This window comes from Pseudophryne corroboree, chromosome 5 (genome assembly GCF_028390025.1).
Source record: "Pseudophryne corroboree isolate aPseCor3 chromosome 5, aPseCor3.hap2, whole genome shotgun sequence".
Classification (NCBI taxonomy): Eukaryota; Metazoa; Chordata; class Amphibia; order Anura; family Myobatrachidae; genus Pseudophryne; species Pseudophryne corroboree.
This window is the reverse complement of record NC_086448.1, coordinates 177957642-177980636: the sequence shown is the minus strand read 5'-3', so window position 1 is coordinate 177980636 and position 22995 is coordinate 177957642. Positions and strand designations below refer to the sequence as shown.

The following is a 22995-nucleotide window of genomic DNA, read 5'->3' as shown; positions in this document are numbered from 1 at the left end:
GAATGGAATTGCTTCGTAGGAAGCCACCATTTTTACCAGGACCCTTGTGCAATGATGCACTGACACTTTTCCTGGTTTTAGGAGGTTCCTGACTAGCTCGGATAACTCCCTGGCTTTCTCTTCCGGGAGAAACACCTTTTTCTGGACTGTGTCCAGAATCATCCCTAGGCACAGCAGACGTGTCGTCGGGATCAGCTGCGATTTTGGAATATTTAGAATCCACCCGTGCTGTTGTAGCAGTATCCGAGATAGTGCTACTCTGACCTCCAACTGTTCCCTGGACTTTGCCCTTATCAGGAGATCGTCCAAGTAAGGGATAATTAAGACGCCTTTTCTTCGAAGAAGAATCATCATTTCGGCCATTACCTTGGTAAAGACCCGGGGTGCCGTGGACAATCCAAACGGCAGCGTCTGAAACTGATAGTGACAGTTCTGTAGCACGAACCTGAAGTACCCTTAGTGAGAAGGGCAAATTTGGGACATGGAGGTAAGCATCCCTGATGTCCCGGGACACTATATAGTCCCCTTCTTCCTGGTTCGTTATCACTGCTCTGAGTGACTCCATCTTGATTTGAACCTTTGTAAGTGTTCAAATTTTTTAGATTTAGAATAGGTCTCACCTAGCCTTCTGGCTTCAGTACCACAATATAGTGTGGAATAATACCCCTTTCCTTGTTGTAGGAGGGGTAATTTGATTATCACCTGCTGGGAATACAGCTTGTGAATTGTTTCCCATACTGCCTCCTTGTCGGAGGGAGACCTTGGTAAAGCAGACTTCAGGAGCCTGCGAGGGGGAAACGTCTCGACATTCCAATCTGTACCCCTGGGATACTACTTGTAGGATCCAGGGGTCCTGTACGGTCCCAGCGTCATGCTGAGAGCTTGGCAGAAGCGGTGGAAGGCTTCTGTTCCTGGGAATGGGCTGCCTGCTGCAGTCTTCTTCCCTTTCCTCTATCCCTGGGCAGATATGACTCTTATAGGGACGAAAGGACTGAGGCTGAAAAGACGGTGTCTTTTTCTGCAGAGATGTGACTTAGGGTAAAAAACGGTGGATTTTCCAGCAGTTGCCGTGGCCACCAGGTCCGATGGACCGACCCCAAATAACTCCTCTTCCTTTATACGGCAATACACCTTTGTGCCGTTTGGAATCTGCATCACCTGACCACTGTCGTGTCCATAAACATCTTCTGGCAGATATGGACATCGCACTTACTCTTGATGCCAGAGTGCAAATATCCCTCTGTGCATCTCGTATATATAGAAATGCATCCTTTAAATGCTCTATTGTCAATAAAATACTGTCCCTGTCAAGGGTATCAATATTTTTAGTCAGGGAATCCGACCAAGCCACCCCAGCTCTGCACATCCAGGCTGAGGCGATCGCTGGTCGCAGTATAACACCAGTATGTGTGTATATACTTTTTATGATATTTTCCAGCCTCCTGTCAGCTGGCTCCTTGAGGACGGCCCTATCTATAGACGGTACCGCCACTTGTTTAGATAAGCGTGTGAGCGCCTTATCCACCCTAAGGGGTGTTTCCCACCGCGCCCTAACTTCTGGCGGGAAAGGGTATACCGCCAATAATTTTCTATCGGGGGGAACCCACGCATCATCACACACTTCATTTAATTTATCTGATTCAGGAAAAACTACAGGTAGTTTTTTCACATCCCACATAATACCCTCTTTTGTGGTACTTGTAGTATCAGAAATATGTAACACCTCCTTCATTGCCCTTAACAAGTAACGTGTGGCCCTAAAGGGAAATACGTTTGTTTCTTCACCGTCGACACTGAAATCAGTGTCCGTGTCTGTGTCTGTCGACCGACTGAGGTAAAAGGACGTTTTAACGCCCCTGACGGTGTTTGAGACGCCTGGACAGGTACTAATTTGTTTGCCAGCCGTCTCATGTCGCCAACCGACCTTGCAGCGTGTTGACATTATCACGTAATTCCATAAATAAGCCATCCATTCCGGTGTCGACTCCCTAGAGAGTGACATCACCATTACAGGCAATTTGCTCCGCCTCCTCACCAACATCGTCCTCATACATGTCGACACACACGTACCGACATATAGCACACACACACAGGGAATGCTCTGATAGAGGACAGGACCCCACTAGCCCCTTGGGGAGACAGAGGGAGAGTTTGCCAGCACACACCAAAGCGCTATATTTTACAGGGATAGCCTTATAATAAGTGCTCCCTTATAGCTGCTTTTATAAAATCACAATTTCGCCAAATTTTGCCCCCCCTCTCTTGATTTAACCCTGTTACTGTAGTGCAGTGCAGGGGAGAGCCTGGGAGCCTTCCTGACCAGCGGAACTGTGTGAGGAAATGGCGCTGTGTGCTGAGGAGATAGGCCCCGCCCCCTTTTCGGCGGGCTCGTCTCCCGCTTAAAAATGGATTCTGGCAGGGGTTAAATATCTCCATATAGCCCCGGAGGCTATATGTGAGGTATTTTTTGCCAAAAAAAAGGATTTTCATTGCTGCCCAGGGCGCCCCCCCCCAGCGCCCTGCACCCTCAGTGACTGCCGTGTGAAGTGTGCTGAGAGCAATGGCGCACAGCTGCAGTGCTGTGCGCTACCTTAAGAAGACTGAGGAGTCTTCTGCCGCCGATTCTGGACCTTCTTCTCTTTTCAGCATCTGCAAGGGGGCCGGCGGCGAGGCTCCGGTGACCATCCAGGCTGTACCTGTGATCGTCCCTCTGGAGCTAATGTCCAGTAGCCAAAGAAGCCAATCCATCCTGCACGCAGGTGAGTTCACTTCTTCTCCCCTAAGTCCCTCGATGCAGTGATCCTGTTGCCAGCAGGACTCACTGTAAAATAAAAAACCTAAGCTAAACTTTTCTAAGCAGCTCTTTAGGAGAGCCACCTAGATTGCACCCTTCTCGGCCGGGCACAAAAACCTAACTGAGGCTTGGAGGAGGGTCATAGGGGGAGGAGCCAGTGCACACCACCTGATCCTAAAGCTTTACTTTTTGTGCCCTGTCTCCTGCGGAGCCGCTATTCCCCATGGTCCTTTCAGGAACCCCAGCATCCACTAGGACGATAGAGAAAAGAAAAATGAAAAGAAAAGAAAAATGAAGAAAAATAAAATAAAAAAATCAACTTACTGTATAACTGATCATTTTTGTTTTGTTGTAAATGTGCCAGTATAGTCTAAAAATGTTTTCTATGATATATATTTTTAAAAATCCAGAGATAGTATAGTAAACGGTGCCACCCATTTTAAGAGTCAGGTGGACATCCTGTGGCAGTCCAGCTGTCAAGGAACTACAAGTCCATGCATGCCGTGCCAGTGACTGACTGAATGGGCATTCTCCAATATGTAGCACCATAACTAAAGGGACACAAGGTCCTTGATGTAAAGAGAAAAGAACACCTACGGTAGCTCATTGTGTACACGTTTATCTGAGAATGAGTCTTCCTTTGGCAGCAAAAAAAAAAACCACTTGGTACTATACATAACAAAATGTACTAAACTACCTGTATAAATGTATCTATATAAATTAGTAGAGAATACATGCTAAATGTTCTCTTACACAAGTCATCATACACAGACAACCTACTTTCTCAGTATTCCGAGTATTGAATTACTAGTAGCTACTGTAAATGTGGTAACAACTTATTTTTAGCACTACCCAATAATATGAAAACATAAGGAGAGAAAACACAGCAAATGATTTATTTACCTGCAACATAACCCCAACAGTCTCTTGATCTGATACAGACAAGTGAGTCTGTCTGGACCAGTCAGCTGGTGCACAAACTGAGAATTGTGTTTTATCAGGTTGTGACATATCCAGATCTGCAAGAGAAAAATATCTATGTTCATCGTTCATTGTCATCCAACTTGAAAACTGCAAATTCATATTATTGCTGTTAAAACTATTCTCCAAATAACAATTATAATATAGAATATATCTTTGAGTCTTAGAATTAAATTTGGACACTTTAATTATATGAAGTTTTAGTGTTAATTTTTTAATCCACTAAATTATTAATAGTATTTACAAGGGAGAGGGACACAGGGGAGACACTGGACCCGGAGGATTGGCTCAAATTAAAATTTGAACTAGCCAAGAGCTCCATACCACTTAGAATTTAATAGAGTTCTTTAAAGGGGATCGGTATGGGATCCCGGCGTACGGGATGCCGAATGTCACTATACTGACATCGGCATCCCGGGCGCCAGAATGCCGGCAGCAGGGTGAGCATATCGAGGCCCCTTGCGGGCTCGCTGCGTTAGCCACGCTGCGATCGCCACGGGCGCGGTGCCTTGCATCGCTCACCACAAGTTCTGTTCCCCCTCTATGGGTGTCATGGACACCTACAGAGTGAGAATCACCTAACTAGGCAGTATTCCAGCGGCAAGATAGTACCCCTGTTGGGATTACGGTGTCGGTATTGCGACCGCCGGGATCCTGATGGGTGGTATTTTAACCGCATACCATTTAAAGCTACATTACTGATGGTATATGGTCCCTACTCCATTGTCTTTCATTTTCCCTGCATCCTCTGCTAGCCAGTATGTGGCCAAGTTGGCACCTTGTAGAACATTTGTTGGTCATTCCCCAAAATGTAAGCCTACTGGAAAAGTCTCTATGATCTTGTCCTGTTCGTAATAGGCTTCGACATTCTACTTCCCCGCTCTACTCACTTCTTCCCGGTCCCATCCCACAGGTCCATAAACTTACCAAACACATTCTCAATGCCTCTATATGTCAAAATGCTCTTCATTGGAAAGACCCTTCCTCATTCACTGTACCAGCTACGATTAATGCAATCTGGTCAGTCTACCGCATGGAGAGCATCACATCTGCACTCCATGACACCCCTGATCATTTTATCACTACCTGGTTCCCATGGACCAATCACTTCAAGGCCAAGCCATCTTCACACATCAACTGACTCTTGTTCATAACGGAGACTCTATATCATGAAGCAGAGACACTCTTCTCATTGGCATACTTTTACTCTAGGTTTTCCTTCCTCTTCTCTTCTCTTCTCTTTCCCTCTCCCAGTAAACAGCACTTAAAGCTTTTCCCTCTATTAAATAACCTGACAACACAGTATTTTTGCATCGGGTTCTTTTCTTTTCCATGCACACTATTTTTAGATGCCCTAGTACTTGCGGTTGACTAGAAATGTGTTCACCGTAGTCTATCTGACCTTACTGTGAAATGCTCTCACTGCTTTACTTTCTTTTTGTAATTTCATTATTAAGACTTTAATAAACAGAACATTTAACCCCCCCCCCCCACCCCCACCCCAAAAAAAACCAGGGAAAATAAAAAAATAAGATTTTACTCACCGGTAAATCTATTTCTCGTAGTCCGTAGTGGATGCTGGGGACTCCGTAAGGACCATGGGGAATAGACGGCTCCGCAGGAGACTGGGCACATCTAAAGAAAGATTTAGGACTATCTGGTGTGCACTGGCTCCTCCCCCTATGACCCTCCTCCAAGCCTCAGTTAGGAACTGTGCCCGGAAGAGCTGACACAATAAGGAAGGATTTTGAATCCCGGGTAAGACTCACACCAACCACACCAATCACACTATATAACACGTGATAGGAACCCCGGTTAACAGTATGATAACAATTGGAGCCTCTGAAGAGATGGCTCACAACAAAACCCGATTTTTGTAACAATAACTATGTACAAGTATTGCAGACAATCCGCACTTGGGATGGGCGCCCAGCATCCACTACGGACTACGAGAAATAGATTTACCGGTGAGTAAAATCTTATTTTCTCTGACGTCCTAGTGGATGCTGGGGACTCCGTAAGGACCATGGGGATTATACCAAAGCTCCCAAACGGGCGGGAGAGTGCGGATGACTCTGCAGCACCGAATGAGAGAACTCCAGGTCCTCCTCAGCCAGGGAATCAAATTTGTAGAATTTAGCAAACGTGTTTGCCCCTGACCAAGTAGCTGCTCGGCAAAGTTGTAAAGCCGAGACCCCTCGGGCAGCCGCCCAAGATGAGCCCACCTTCCTTGTGGAATGGGCTTTTATTGATTTAGGCTGCGGTAATCCTACTGCTACAAATCCAGCGCGCAATAGACTGCTTAGAAGCAGGAGCACCCAGCTTGTTGGGTGCATACAAGATAAACAGCGAGTCAGTTTTTCTGACTCCAGCCGTCCTGGAAACATAAATTTTCAGGGCCCTGACTACGTCCAGCAACTTGGAATCCTCCAAGTCCCTAGTAGCCGCAGGCACCACAATAGGTTGGTTCAAGTGAAAAGCTGAGACCACCTTCGGGAGAAACTGAGGACGAGTCCTCAATTCTGCCCTATCCATCTTATGACCACTTCCCACGTGAGATATTTTAATTCCACAGTCTTAAGTGGTTCGAACCAATGTGATTTCAGGAATGCCAAAACCACATTGAGATCCCAAGGTGCCACTGGGGGCACAAAAGGAGGCTGAATATGCAGAACTCCTTTAACAAAAGTCTGAACTTCAGGCAGTGAAGCCAGTTCTTTCTGGAAGAAAATCGACAGAGCCAAAATCTGGACCTTGATGGACCCCAATTTGAGGCCCAACGTCACCCCTGCTTGCAGGAAGTGTTGGAATCGACCCAGTTGAAATTCCTCCTTCGGGGCCTTCATGGCCTCACACCAAGCAACATATTTCCGCCAAATGCGGTAATAATGTCTTGCGGTGACATCCTTCCTGGCTTTGATCAGGGTAGGGATGACTTCCTCCAGAATACCCTTTTCCTTTAGGATCCGGTGTTCAACCGCCATGCCGTCAAACGCAGCCGCGGTAAGTCTTGGAACAGACAGGGTCCCTGCTGCAGCAGGTCTTGTCTGAGCGGCAGAGGCCAAAGGTCCTCTGCCCGCATCTCTTGAAGTTCCGGGTACCAAGCTCTTCTTTGCCAATCCGGAACCACGAGTATGGTTTTCACTCCTCGCATTCTTATTATTCTCAGTACCCTGGGTATGAGAGGTAGAGGAGGAAACACATAAACCGACTGGTACACCCACGGTGTCACTAGAGCGTCCACAGCGATCGCCTGAGGGTCCCTTGACCTGGCGCAATATCTTTTCAACTTTTTGTTGAGGCGGGACGCCATCATGTCCACCCGTGGTCATTCCCAACGGTTTACCCGCATTTGGAAAACTTCTGGAAGAAGTCCCCATTCTCCCGGGTGTAGGTCCCCAATCGGAGAATCCTTGTGGCTTCTGCCATCGCCATCCTGCTTCTTGTGCCGCCCTGTCTGTTTACATGGGCGACCGCCGTGATGTTGTCTGATTGGATCAGTACCGGCTGGTTCTGAAGCAGGGGCCTTGCTTGGCTTAGGGCATTGTAAATGGCCCTTAGCTCCAGAATAATTATGTGAAGCGAAATCTCCTTGGAAATTTCTTCCCTGTGTGACTGCACTCCAGCCCCGAAGGCTGGCCTCCGTGGTCACCAGGACCCAGTCCTGTATTCCGAATCTGCGGCCCTCTAGTAGATGAGCCCTCTGCAGCCACCACAGCATCGACACCCTGTTTCTTGCCGACAGGGTTATCCGCTGTTGTATCTGTAGATGGGACCCGGACCATTTGTCCCACAGGTCCCACTGGAACGTCCTTGCGTGGAACCTTCCGAATGGAATTATGCTTCGTACGAAGCTACCATTTTTTTCCAGGACTCGTGTGCTTCCACTGGAAGAAACACTCTTTTCTGGTCTGTGTCCAGAATCATTCCCAGGAACAGAAGACGTGTCGTCGGGACCAGCTGTGACTTTGGAATATTGAGAATCCAGTCGTGCTGTTGTAGCACTTCCCGAGAGAGTGCTACCCCCACTACCAACTGTTCTTTGGACCTCGCCTTTATCAGGAGATCGTCCAAGTACGGGATAATAAAAACTTCCTTCTTGCGAAGGAGTATCATCATTTCGGCCATTACCTTGGTAAAGACCTTCGGTGCCGTGGACAACTCCAACGGCAGCGTCTGGAACTGATAGTGACAGTCCTGTACCACACATCTGAGGGACTCCTGGTGAGGAGGGTAAATGGGGACATGCAGGTACGCATCCTTGATGTCCAGGGAGACCCTGTAATCCCCCTCGTCCAGGCTCGTAATAACCGCCCTGAGCGATTCCATCTCGAACTTGAATCTTCTGATATAAAAGTTCAAGTATTTTAATTTTAAGATGGGTCTCACCGAACCGTTCTGTTTTGGTACCACAACCATTGTGGAATAGTAACCCCTTCCTTGCTGAAGGAGGGGCACCTTGACAATCACTTGTTGTGATTATAGTGTTGAATAGCCACCAACACCGCCTCCCTGGCAGAGGGAGGTGCCGGTAAGGCAGATTTTAGGAAACGGCGGGGGGAAGAACGTCTCGAACTCCAGCCTGTACCCCTGAGATACTACTTGAAGGACCCAGGGATCCATGTGAGAGAGCACACTGGGCGCTGAAATTTCTGAGACGGGCCCCCACCGTACCCGGGTCCGCCTGAGCAGCTTCAGCGTTATGCTGTGGACTTACCGGACGCAGGGAGGACTTCTGCTCTTGGGAACTAGCTGTGTGCTGCAGCTTTTTCCTCTACCTTTGCCTCTCGGCAGAAAGGATGAGCCTCTAGCCCTCTTGCTTTTCTGGGGCCGAAAGGACTGTACTTGATGATACGGTGCTTTCTTTTGTTGTGGGGTAGCCTGTGGCAAAAAAGTCGATTTCCCAGCAGTAGCTGTGGAAACGAGGTCTGAAAGACCATCCCCCAACAGTTTTACCCCCTTATAGGGCAAAACTTCCATGTGCCGATTCGAGTCGGCATCGCCTGACCATTGCCGAGTCCATAACCCCCGTCTGGCGGCAATGGACCTAGCGCTTATTTTTGATGCCAGCCGGCAAATATCCCTCTGTGAATCACGCATGTATAAGACCACGTCTTTTATATGCTCTATTGTCAGCAAAATATTGTCCCTATCCATAGTAATTTTCCGACAGGGAATCTGACCACGCAGCGGGAGCACTGCACATCCATGCCGAAGCAATGGCTGGTCGCAATATAATGCCCGAGTGTGTGACTATATCTTTTAGGGTAACCCCCTGCTTTTTATCAGCAGGTTCCTTCAGGGCGGCCGTATCCGGAGACGGTAGTGCCACCTTTTCTGATAAGCGTGTAAGCGCTGTATCTACCCTATGGGGTGTTTCCCAACGTGACCTATCCTCTGGCGGGAAAGGGTACGCTGCCAATTACCGTTTAGAAATTATCAATTTCTTACCGGGGGAAGACCACGCTTCCTCACACACCTCATTTAATTTCTCAGATGCAGGAAAAACTACTGGTAGTTTTCTCTCACCAAACAATGGGGCAGATGTATTAACCTGGAGAAGGCATAAGGAAGTGATAAATCAGTGATAAATGCAAGGTGATAAACACACCAGCCAATCAGCTCCTAACTGTTAATTTACATATTGAAGCTGATTGGCTGGTGCATGTATCACCTTGCATTTATCACTTCCTTATGCCTTCTCCAGGTTAATACATCTGCCCCATAATACCCTTTTATGTGGTACCTGGGGTATTATCATAAATGTGTAATACATTTTTCATTGCCTCAATCATGTAACGGGTGGACCTATTTGGAGGGTACACTAGTCTCATCGTCGTCGACACTGGAGTCGGTATCCGTGTCGACATCTGTTTCTGCCATCTGAGGTAGCGGGCGTTTTTAGAGCCCCCCATGACATTTGAGACGCTGGAACAGGCACAAGCTGAGTAGCCGGCTGTTCTGTGTCGTCGACCTTTTGTGTAAAGAGTTGACACTTTCACGTAATCCTTCCATAAGTCCAACCACACCGGTGTCGATCCTGCAGGGGGTGACATCACATTTACAGGCATTCGCTCCGCCTCCACATCATTATCCTCCTCATACATGTCGACACAGCCGTACCGACACACAGCACACACACAGGGAATGCTCTGACAGAGGACAGGACCCCACAAAGCCCTTTGGGGAGACAGAGGGAGAGTATGCCAGCACACACCAGGGCGCTATATATCACAGGGATATCACATATAAGAGTGTTTTCCCTTATAGCTGCCTATATATTGTATACTGCGCCTAAATTGTGCCCCCCCTCTCTTTTTAACCCTTTCTGTAGTGTATTGACTGCAGGGGAGAGCCAGGGAGCTTCCCTCCAACGGAGCTGTGAGGGAAAAATGGCGCCAGTGTGCTGAAGGAGATAGCTCCACCCCTTTTTCGCGGACTTTCTCCCACATTTTTATGGATTCTGGCAGGGGTTAAAAAGCACCTATATAGCCTCTGGGGCTATATATGGTGCCAGTTTGCCAGCCAAGGTGTCAGTATTGCTGCTCAGGGCGCCCCCCCCCCCAGCGCCCTGCACCCATCAGTGACCGAAGTGTGTGGTGTGCATGAGGAGCAATGGCGCACAGCTGCAGTGCTGTGCGCTACCTTGGAGAAGACCGAAGTCTTCAGCCGCCGATTTTCTGGACCACCTTCTTGCTTCTGGCTCTGTAAGGGGGACGGCGGCGCGGCTCCGGGAACGGACGACGAGGTCGGGTCCTGTGTTCGATCCCTCTGGAGCTAATGGTGTCCAGTAGCCTAAGAAGCCCAAGCTACCACCACTTAGGTAGGTTCGCTTCTTCTCCCCTTAGTCCCTCGATGCAGTGAGCCTGTTGCCAGCAGGTCTCACTGAAAATAAAAAACCTAACAAACACTTTCTTCCTAGGAGCTCAGGAGAGCCCCTAGTGTGCATCCAGCTCAGCCGGGCACAGAAATCTAACTGAGGCTTGGAAGAGGGTCATAGGGGGAGGAGCCAGTGCACACCAGATAGTCCTAAATCTTTCTTTAGATGTGCCCAGTCTCCTGCGGAGCCGTCTATTCCCCATGGTCCTTACGGAGTCCCCAGCATCCACTAGGACGTCAGAGAAAAAGGAAAAAAAGAATTTACAAATACGGCTAGGGGAATAGGACAGTTCCCTTATATGGAGAGTTTGGGGGGAGAGAGATTAACCTCGCTATCCGAGAATAATATCTTACCCCAGTAGAAAAATCCCTCAAATGCAAACTGCATCTCATTCATCTGATCTAAATCAGGGTTATATTATCGTCCTGCTGTTGTCATATCAGAGGCTAAAAAGCAGGGATGTCACCTCTGAAACAATCTCACTTAAATAATATTTGTAGAATGGCTGAATCTGATGCACCAACCATCTCTTAACCATTTGCCTGGCACAAATGTATGTGATACAACCACAGTCATATCACATACATCCGGCAAGCCCAGCTGCTGCTTCTTCTATACTGGAGGAAATCCGTTCTGTACAAGTGCAGAACGGAATTGCTCCTGCTACAGCAGCCCCATTTGAGCGACGCAGCGGTCTCTAACCCAGAATGCCTTGCGAGCACCATTCTGAGGTGCATGCGCCGGAACTAAACATGCTGGGAGGAAAACATAGCTCCCTTCCCCAGCACATCTACGCTGATCTCTTTGTATGCCAAGATCAGCTGTAACAGGGGGAACTGATGACCAGTCCCCCATGCCCCACGCTCTGCAATAGTGAGGGTGTGTGTGTGGGGGATGGGGGGAGAGTAACAGGGGTCATATTTTGGCACTGGGGTAGGGGGTGGGGTTGCTGACCACAAAGGTTTTTTGTAATGGGGGGAGGAGTGTATATATTGAAAATAAAACATTGAATGTATAGCGACACATGGGAATGGGGGCAGTAGTCAGTGGGGGCCCATTAATACGGGGTGAGGGTGATGGTTAAGACACTGGGATCTATTACCAAAATAGGGGTGGGGCTTGATAGGGCAGGTTATCTTTTTCCCAGGTGGGGTGGGGGTGGCGCAATACACCCCATGTATATATTTTTAGTTAGAAAATATTTAAATATATAATTAATTTTAAAACTTAATTTAAAAAGAAAAAAAACCAAAACAGAATTTGTGAGTGTTTTTTATAGGGAAAAAAATAAGAATTTACTTACCGATAATTCTATTTCTCATAGTCCGTAGTGGATGCTGGGAACTCCGTAAGGACCATGGGGAATAGCGGCTCCGCAGGAGACTGGGCACAAAAGTAAAAGCTTTAGGACTACCTGGTGTGCACTGGCTCCTCCCCCTATGACCCTCCTCCAAGCCTCAGTTAGGATACTGTGCCCGGACGAGCGTACACAATAAGGAAGGATTTTGAATCCCGGGTAAGACTCATACCAGCCACACCAATCACACCGTACAACCTGTGATCTGAACCCAGTTAACAGCATGATAACAGAGGAGCCTCTGAAAAGATGGCTCACAACAATAATAACCCGATTTTTGTAACAATAACTATGTACAAGTATTGCAGACAAACCGCACTTGGGATGGGCGCCCAGCATCCACTACGGACTATGAGAAATAGAATTATCGGTAAGTAAATTCTTATTTTCTCTGACGTCCTAGTGGATGCTGGGAACTCCGTAAGGACCATGGGGATTATACCAAAGCTCCCAAACGGGCGGGAGAGTGCGGATGACTCTGCAGCACCGAATGAGAGAACTCCAGGTCCTCCTCAGCCAGGGTATCAAATTTGTAGAATTTAGCAAACGTGTTTGCCCCTGACCAAGTAGCTGCTCGGCAAAGTTGTAAAGCCGAGACCCCTCGGGCAGCCGCCCAAGATGAGCCCACTTTCCTTGTGGAATGGGCTTTTACAGATTTTGGCTGTGGCAGGCCTGCCACAGAATGTGCAAGCTGAATTGTACTACAAATCCAACGAGCAATAGTCTGCTTAGAAGCAGGAGCACCCAGCTTGTTGGGTGCATACAGGATAAACAGCGAGTCAGATTTTCTGACTCCAGCCGTCCTGGAAACATATATTTTCAGGGCCCTGACTACGTCCAGCAACTTGGGAGTCCTCCAAGTCCCTAGTAGCCGCAGGTACCACATTAGGCTGGTTCAAGTGAAACGCTGAAACCACCTTAGGGAGAAATTGAGGACGAGTCCTCAATTCTGCCCTGTCCGTATAAAAAATTAGGTAAGGGCTTTTATAGGATAAAGCCGCCAATTCTGAGACACGCCTGGCTGACGCCAGGGCTAACAGCATTACCACTTTCCATGTGAGATATTTTAAGTCCACAGTGGTGAGTGGTTCAAACCAATGTGATTTTAGGAACCCCAAAACTACATTGAGATCCCAAGGTGCCACTGGAGGCACAAAAGGAGGCTGTATATGCAGTACCCCCTTGACAAACGTCTGAACTTCAGGAACTGAAGCCAGTTCTTTCTGGAAGAAAATCGACAGGGCCGAAATTTGAACCTTAATGGACCCTAATTTTAGGCCCATAGACAGTCCTGTTTGCAGGAAATGCAGGAAACGACCCAGTTGAAATTCCTCTGTAGGGGCCTTCCTGGCCTCACACCACGCAACATATTTACGCCAAATACGGTGATAATGTTGCACGGTTACATCCTTCCTGGCTTTGATCAGGGTAGGGATGACTTCATCCGGAATGCCTTTTTCCTTCAGGATCCGGCGTTCAACCGCCATGCCGTCAAACGCAGCCGCGGTAAGTCTTGGAACCGACAGGGTCCCTGCTGGAGCAGGTCCTTTCTTAGAGGTAGAGGCCACGGGTCCTCCGTGAGCATCTCTTGAAGTTCCGGGTATCAAGTCCTTCTTGGCCAATCCGGAGCCACGAGTATAGTCCTTACTCCTCTCCTTCTTATGATTCTCAGTACCTTGGGTATGAGAGGCAGAGGAGGGAACACATACACTGACTGGTACACCCACGGTGTTACCAGAGCGTCCACAGCTATTGCCTGAGGGTCCCTTGACCTGGCGCAATATCTGTCCAGTTTTTTGTTGAGGCGGGACGCCAGCATGTCCACCTTTGGTTTTTCCCAACGGTTCACAATCATGTGGAAGACTTCTGGGTGAAGTCCCCACTCCCCCGGGTGGAGGTCGTGTCTGCTGAGGAAGTCTGCTTCCCAGTTGTCCACTCCCGGAATGAACACTGCTGACAGTGCTATCACATGATTTTCCGCCCAGCGAAGAATCCTTGCAACTTCTGCCATTGCCCTCCTGCTTCTTGTGCCGCCCTGTCTGTTTACGTGGGCGACTGCCGTGATGTTGTCCGACTGGATCAACACCGGCTGACCCTGAAGCAGAGGCCTTGCTTGACTTAGGGCATTGTAAATGGCCCTTAGTTCCAGGATATTTATGTGAAATTACGTTTCCATGCTTGACCACAAGCCCTGGAAATTTTTTCCCTGTGTGACTGCTCCCCAGCCTCTCAGGCTGGCATCCGTGGTCACCAGGACCCAGTCCTGAATGCCGAATCTGCGGCCCTCTAGAAGATGAGCACTCTGCAACCACCACAGGAGAGACACCCTTGTCCTTGGAGACAGGGTTATCCGCTGATGCATCTGAAGATGCGATCCGGACCATTTGTCCAGCAGATCCCACTGAAAAGTTCTTGCGTGGAATCTGCCGAATGGAATCGCTTCGTAAGAAGCCACCATTTTTCCCAGGACCCTTGTGCATTGATGCACTGACACTTGGCCTGGTTTTAGGAGGTTCCTGACTAGCTCGGATAACTCCCTGGCTTTCTCCTCCGGGAGAAACACCTTTTTCTGGACTGTGTCCAGAATCATCCCTAGGAACAGCAGACGTGTCGTCGGAATCAGCTGCGATTTTGGAATATTTAGAATCCACCCGTGCTGTCGTAGTACTACTTGAGATAGTGCTACTCCGACCTCTAACTGTTCCCTGGACCTTGCCCTTATCAGGAGATCGTCCAAGTAAGGGATAATTAAGACGCCTTTTCTTCGAAGAAGAATCATCATTTCGGCCATTACCTTGGTAAAGACCCGGGGTGCCGTGGACAATCCAAACGGCAGCGTCTGAAACTGATAGTGACAGTTCTGTACCACAAACCTGAGGTACCCTTGGTGAGAAGGGCAAATTGGGACATGGAGGTAAGCATCCTTGATGTCCAGAGACACCATATAGTCCCCTTCTTCCAGGTTCGCTATCACTGCTCTGAGTGACTCCATCTTGAATTTGAACCTTTGTATGTAAGTGTTCAATGATTTCAGATTTAAAATAGGTCTCACCGAGCCGTCCGGCTTCGGTACCACAAACAGCGTGGAATAATACCCCTTTCCCTGTTGTAGGAGGGGTACCTTGATTATCACCTGCTGGGAATACAGCTTGTGAATGGCTTCCAATACCGCCTCCCTTTCGGAGGGAGACGTTGGTAAAGCAGACTTCAGGAACCGGCGAGGGGGGAGACGTCTCGAATTCCAATTTGTACCCCTGAGATACTACCTGCAGGATTCAGGGGTCCACTTGCGAGTGAGCCCACTGCGCGCTGAAATTCTTGAGACGACCCCCCACCGTACCCGAGTCCGCTTGTAAGGCCCCAGCGTCATGCTGAGGACTTGGCAGAAGCGGGGGAGGGCTTCTGTTCCTGGGAAGAGGCTGCCTGCTGCAGTCTTTTTCCCCTTCCTCTGCCCCGGGGCAGATATGAGTGGCCTTTTGCCCGCTTGCCCTTATGGGGACGAAAGGACTGAGCCTGAAAAGACGGTGTCTTTTTCTGCTGAGAGGTGACCTGGGGTAAAAAGGTGGATTTCCCAGCCGTTGCCGTGGCCACCAGGTCCGATAGACCGACCCCAAATAACTCCTCCCCTTTATACGGCAATACTTCCATATGCCGTTTGGAATCCGCATCACCTGACCACTGTCGCGTCCATAACCCTCTTCTGGCAGAAATGGACAGCGCACTTACTCTTGATGCCAGAGTGCAAATATCCCTCTGTGCATCTCGCATATATAGAAATGCATCCTTTAAATGCTCTATAGTCAATAATATACTGTCCCTGTCCAGGGTATCAATATTTTCAGTCAGGGAATCCGACCAAGCCAGCCCCGCACTGCACATCCAGGCTGAGGCGATTGCTGGTCGCAGTATAACACCAGTATGTGTGTATATACTTTTTAGGATATTTTTCAGCTTCCTATCAACTGGCTCTTTGAGGGCGGCCGTATCAGGAGACGGTAACGCCACTTGTTTTGATAAGCGTGTGAGCGCCTTATCTACCCTAGGGGGTGTTTCCCAACGCGCCCTAACCTCTGGCGGGAAAGGGTATAATGCCAATAATTTTTTAGAAATTAGCAGTTTTTTTATCGGGGGAAACCCACGCATCATCACACACCTCATTTAATTCATCTGATTCAGGAAAAACTACGGGTAGTTTTTTCACACCCCACATAATACCCTTTTTTGTGGTACTTGTAGTATCAGAAATGTTCAAAGCCTCCTTCATTGCCGTGATCATGTAACGTGTGGCCCTACTGGAAAATACGTTTGTTTCCTCACCGTCGACACTGGAGTCAGTGTCTGGGTCTGTGTCGACCATCTGAGGTAAAGGGCGCTTTAGAGCCCCTGACGGTGTTTGAGACGACTGGACAGGTATTAACTGTTTTTCCGGCTGTCTCATGTCGTCAACAGTCTTTTGTAAAGTGCTGACGCTATCACGTAATTCCTTCCATAAGACCATCCAGTCAGGTGTCGACTCCCTAGGGGGTGACATCACTATTACAGGCAATTGCTCCGCCTCCATACCATTTTCCTCCTCATACATGTCGACACAACGTACCGACACACAGCACACACACAGGGAATGCTCTGATAGAGGACAGGACCCCACTAGCCCTTTGGGGAGACAGAGGGAGAGTTTGCCAGCACACACCAGAGCGCTATATATATACAGGGATAACCTTATATAAGTGTTTTTCCCTTATATAGCTGCTGTTTTTATTAATCTGCCAAATTAGTGCCCCCCCTCTCTTGTTTTACCCTGTTTCTGTAGTGCAGGACTGCAGGGGAGAGCCAGGGAGCTTCCCTCCAACGGAGCTGTGAGGGAAAATGGCGCTTGTGTGCTGAGGAGATAGGCTCCGCCCCCTTCTCGGCGGCCTTTCTCCCGCTTTTTTAAGGAAAAACTGGCAGGGGTTAAATGCATCCATATAGCCCAGGAGCTATATGTGATGTATTTTTAGCCATCTAAGGTGTTTTTATTGCTTCTCAGGGCGCCCCCCCCCCCAGCGCCCTGCACCCTCAGTGACCGGAGTGTGAAGTGTGCTGAGAGCAATGGCGCACAGCTGCGGTGCTGTGCGCTACCTTATTGAAGACAGGACGTCTTCTGCCGCCGATTTCCCGGACCTCTTCTGTCTTCTGGCTCTGTAAGGGGGCCGGCGGCGCGGCTCTGGGACCCATCCATGGCTGGGCCTGTGATCGTCCCTCTGGAGCTAATGTCCAGTAGCCTAAGAAGCCCAATCCACTCTGCACGCAGGTGAGTTCGCTTCTTCTCCCCTTAGTCCCTCGGTGCAGTGAGCCTGTTGCCAGCAGGACTCACTGAAAATAAAAAACCTAATTTAAACTTTTACTCTAAGCAGCTCAGGAGAGCCACCTAGTATGCACCCTTCTCGTTCGGGCACAAAAATCTAACTGAGGCTTGGAGGAGGGTCATAGGGGGAGGAGCCAGTGCACACCAGGTAGTCCTAAAGCTTTTACTTTTGTGCTTAGTCTCCTGCGGAGCCGCTATTCCCCATGGTCCTTACGGAGTTCCCAGCATCCACTAGGACGTCAGAGAAATGGTCAGTTAAGTGGTTAAGGCAATTCCACAAATACATTTGAATCGACTTTATGTAATGGTTAAAAGGAAGTGTGATAAGATCCCTGCTTTTTTTTTTTTTTTTTACTTAAAGCCCGAGGTGCGTGGCTTCATCACCCAGTGTCTGTGACCAAACGTGCTGGGGGCGTAGGTTCTTGGACCCTCTCCGAAAGGAGAAGGGCCCCGTTACTCCCCTAACCCTCAGAGCCCAAAGGCCTACTGAGGGAAAAAAGGGACTGTGGGTCCCCCCTTGCCGAAGCGCGGAGGGACCCTAGTGTATCCCCAGGGTTGGCTGAAGCTTCCCCCTGGGGACCGAAATCAGCCTCTGGCCCTCCCCAAAAGGAGAGGGCCTCAGCAACTTTAGGAGAGAGGGTGGCCCATAAGGGTCTCACCTAAACCCCAAACAAAACCGTGACGTGACACTACAAAAAACAAAAAATAAGAATTTACTTACCGATAATTCTATTTCTCGGAGTCCGTAGTGGATGCTGGGGTTCCTGAAAGGACCATGGGAATAGCGGCTCCGCAGGAGACAGGGCACAAAAGTAAAGCTTTCCGATCAGGTGGTGTGCACTGGCTCCTCCCCCTATGACCCTCCTCCAAGCCAGTTAGGTACTGTGCCCGGACGAGCGTACACAATAAGGGAGGAATTTTGAATCCCGGGTAAGACTCATACCAGCCACACCAATCACACCGTACAACTTGTGATCTAAACCCAGTTAACAGTATGATAACAGCGGAGCCTCTGAAAAGATGGCTCACAACAATAATAACCCGATTTTTGTAACTATGTACAAGTATTGCAGATAATCCGCACTTGGGATGGGCGCCCAGCATCCACTACGGACTCCGAGAAATAGAATTATCGGTAAGTACATTCTTATTTTCTCTATCGTCCTAGTGGATGCTGGGGTTCCTGAAAGGACCATGGGGATTATACCAAAGCTCCCAAACGGGCGGGAGAGTGCGGATGACTCTGCAGCACCGAATGAGAGAACTCCAGGTCCTCCTTAGCCAGGGTATCAAATTTGTAGAATTTAGCAAACGTGTTTGCCCCTGACCAAGTAGCTGCTCGGCAAAGTTGTAAAGCCGAGACCCCTCGGGCAGCCGCCCAAGATGAGCCCACCTTCCTTGTGGAATGGGCATTTACATATTTTGGCTGTGGCAGGCCTGCCACAGAATGTGCAAGCTGAATTGTATTACACATCCAACTAGCAATAGTCTGCTTAGAAGCAAGAGCACCCAGTTTGTTGGGTGCATACAGGATAACAGCAAGTCAGTTTTCCTGACTCCAGCCGTCCTGGAACATATTTTCAGGGCCCTGACAACATCTAGCAACTTGGAGTCCTCCAAGTCCCTAGTAGGTGCAAGGCACCACAATAAGCTGGTTCAGGTAAAACACTGACACCACCTTAGGGAGAGAACTGGGGACGAGTCCGCAGCTCTGCCCTGTCCGAATGGACAAACAGATATGGGCTTTTTTGAGAAAAAACCACCAATTTGACACTCGCCTGGTCCAGGCCAGGGCCAAGAGCATGGTCACTTTTCCTGTGAGATGCTTCAAATCCACAGATTTGACTGGTTTTAAACCAATGTGATTTGAGGAATCCCAGAACTACGTTGAGATCCCACAGTGCCACTGGAGGCACAAAAGGGGGTTGTATATGCAATACTCCCTTGACAACTTCTGGACTTCAGGAACTGAAGCCAATTCTTTCTGGAAGAAAATCGACAGGGCCGAAATTTGAACCTTAATGGACCCCAATTTGAGGCCCATAGACACTCCTGTTTGCAGGAAATGCAGGAAACGACCGAGTTGAAATTTCTTTGTGGGGCCTTCCTGGCCTCACACCACGCAACATATTTTCGCCACATGTGGTGATAATGTTGTGCGGTCACCTCCTTTCTGGCTTTGACCAGGGTAGGAATGACCTCTTCCGGAATGCCTTTTTCTCTTAGGATCCGGCTTTCCACCGCCATGCCGACAAACGCAGCTGCGGTAAGTCTTGGAACAGACATGGTACTTGCTGAAGCAAGTCCCTTCTTAGCGGCAGAGGCCATAAGACCTCTGTAAGCATCTCTTGAAGTTCCGGGTACCAAGTCCTTCTTGGCCAATCCGGAGCCATGAGTATAGTTCTTACTCCTCTACGTCTTATAATTCTCAGCACCTTAGGTATGAGAAGCAGAGGAGGGAACACATACACCGACTGGTACACCCACGGTGTTACCAGAACGTCCACAGCTATTGCCTGAGGGTCTCTTGACCTGGCGCAATACCTGTCCCGTTTTTTGTTCAGACGGGACGCCATCATGTCCACCTTTGGTATTTCCCAACGGTTTACAATCATGTGGAAAAAACTTCCCGATGAAGTTTCCACTCTCCCGGGTGGAGGTCGTGCCTGCTGAGGAAGTCTGCTTCCCAGTTTCCATTCCCGGGATGAAACACTGCTGACAGTGCTATCACATGATTTTCCGCCCAGCGAAAAGTCCTTGCAGTTTTTGCCATTGCCCTCCTGCTTCTTGTGTCGCCCTGTCTGTTTACGTGGGCGACTGCCGTGATGTTTTTCCCACTGGATAAATACCGGCTGACCCTGAAGCAGAGGTCTTGCTAAGCTTAGAGCATTATAAATTTACCCTTAGCTCCAGTATATTTATGTGGAGAAAAGTCTCCAGACTTGATCACACTCCCTGGAAATTTTTTCCCTGTGTGACTGCTCCCCAGCCTCTCGGGCTGGGCTCCGTGGTCACCAGCATCCAATCCTGAATGCCGAATCTGCGGCCCTCTAGAAGATGAGCACTCTATAACCACCACAGGAGAGACACCCTTGTCCTTGGATATAGGGTTATCCGCTGATGCATCTGAAGATGCGATCCGGGCCATTTGTCCAGCAGATCCCACTGAAAAGTTCTTGCGTGAAATCTGCCGAATGGAATTGCTTCGTAGGAAGCCACCATTTTTACCAGGACCCTTGTGCAATGATGCACTGTTTTTAGGAGGTTCCTGACTAACTCGGATAACTCCCTGGCTTTCTCTTCCGGGAGAAACACCTTTTTCTGGACTGTGTCCAGAATCATCCCTAGGCACAGCAGACGTGTCGTCGGATCAGCTGCGATTTTGGAATATTTAGAATCCACCCGTGCTGTTGTAGCAGTATCCGAGATAGTGCTACTCCGACCTCCAACTGTTCCCTGGACTATGCCCTTATCAGGAAATCGTCCAAGTAAGGGATACTTAAGACGCCTTTTCTTCGAAGAAGAATCATCATTTCGGCCATTACCTTGGTAAAGACCCGGGGTGCCGTGGACAATCCAAACGGCAGCGTCTGAAACTGATAGTGACAGTTCTGCACCACGAACCTGAGGTACCCTTAGTGAGAAGGGCAAATTTGGGACATAGAGGTAAGCATCCCTGATGTCCCGGGACACTATATAGTCCTCTTCTTCCTGGTTCGTTATCACTGCTCTGAGTGACTCCATCTTGATTTGAACCTTTGTAAGTGTTCAAAAATTTTTTTTTTTAGAATAAGTCTCACCTAGCCTTCTGGCTTCAGTACCACAATATAGTGTGGAATAATACCCCTTTTCTTGTAGTAGGAGGGGTAATTTAGTTATCACCTGCTGGGAATACAGCTTGTGAATTTATTTCCATACTGCCTCCTTGTCGGAGGGAGACCTTGGTAAAGCAGACTTCAGGAGCCTGCGAAGGGGAAACGTCTCGACCTTCCAATCTGTACCCCTGGGATACTACTTGTAGGATCCAGGGGTCCTGTACGGTCTCAGCGCCATGCTGAGAACTTGTCAGAAGCGGTGGAACGCTTCTGTTCCTGGGAATGGGCTGCCTGCTGCAGTCTTCTTCCCTTTCCTCTATCCCTGGGCAGATATGATCTTATAGGGACGAGAGGACTGAGGCTGAAAAGACGGTGTCTTTTTCTGCAGAGATGTGACTTAGGGTAAAAAACGGTGGATTTTCCAGCAGTTGCCGTGGCCACCAGGTCCGATGGACCGACCCCAAATAACTCCTCTTCCTTTATACGGCAATACACCTTTGTGCCGTTTGGAATCTGCATCACCTGACCACTGTCGTGTCCATAACATCTTTTGGCAGTTATGGACATCGCATTTACTCATGATGCCAGAGTGCAAATATCCCTCTGTGCATCTCGCATATATAGAAATGCATCCTTTAAATGCTCTATAGTCAATAAAATACTGTCCCTGTCAAGGGTATCAATATTTTTAGTCAGGGAATCCGACCAAGCCACCCCAGCTCTGCACATCCAGGCTGAGGCGATCGCTGGTCGCAGTATAACACCAGTATGTGTGTATATACTTTTTATGATATTTTTCCAGCCTCCTGTCAGCTGGTCCTTGAGGACGGCCCTATCTATAGACGGTACCGCCACTTGTTTTGATAAGCGTGTGAGCGCCTTATCCACCTTAAGGGGTGTTTCCCAACGCGCCCTAACTTCTGGCGGGAAAGGGTATACCGCCCATAATTTTCTATCGGGGGGAACCCACGCATCATCACACACTTTATTTAATTTATCTGATTCAGGAAAAACTATGGTAGTTTTTTCACATCCCACATAATACCCTCTTTTGTGGTACTTGTAGTATCAGAAATATGTAACACCTCCTTCATTGCCTTTAACGTGTGGCCCTAATAAGGAATACGTTTGTTTATTCACCGTCGACACTGGATTCAGTGTCCCTGTCTGTGTCTGTGTCGACCGACTAAAGTAAACGGGCGTTTTAAAACCCCTGACGGTGTTTTTGAGACGTCTGGACCGGTACTAATTGTTTGTCGGCCGTCTCATGTCGTCAACCGACCTTGCAGCGTGTTGACATTATCACGTAATTTCCTAAATAAGCCATCCATTCCGGTGTCGACTCCCTAGAGAGTGACATCACCATTACAGGCAATTGCTCCGCCTCCTCACCAACATCGTCCTCCTACATGTCGACACACACGTACCGACACACAGCACACACACAGGGAATGCTCTGATAGAGGACAGGACCCACTAGCCCTTTGGAGAGACAGAGGGAGAGTTTGCCAGCACACACCAAAAACGCTATAATTATATAGGGACAACCTTATATAAGTGTTTTCCCTTATAGCATCTTAATATATAAGCATATCGCCAAATTAGTGCCCCCCCTCTCTGTTTTAACCCTGTTTCTGTAGTGCAGTGCAGGGGAGAGCCTGGGAGCCTTCCCTCCAGCCTTTCTGTGAGGGAAAATGGCGCTGTGTGCTGAGGAGATAGGCCCCGCCCCTTTTTCGGCGGCCTCGTCTCCCGCTCTTAACGGATTCTGGCAGGGGTTAAATATCTCCATATAGCCTCCGGAGGCTATATGTGAGGTATTTTTAG

General features: G+C 48.7%; 1 protein-coding gene across 3 annotated transcripts in view; it reads right to left on the bottom strand.

Moving 5' to 3' along the window:
• Positions 1–22995, bottom strand: part of UBE3C (ubiquitin protein ligase E3C) — a 418441-nt gene that overhangs the window by 318047 nt on the left and 77399 nt on the right. For all 3 annotated transcript variants that reach the window (XM_063921903.1, XM_063921902.1, XM_063921904.1), the window contains exon 6: positions 3698–3813. In XM_063921903.1, the coding sequence (XP_063777973.1) occupies positions 3698–3813 (116 nt within the window). The remainder of the gene's footprint in view (positions 1–3697; positions 3814–22995) is intronic.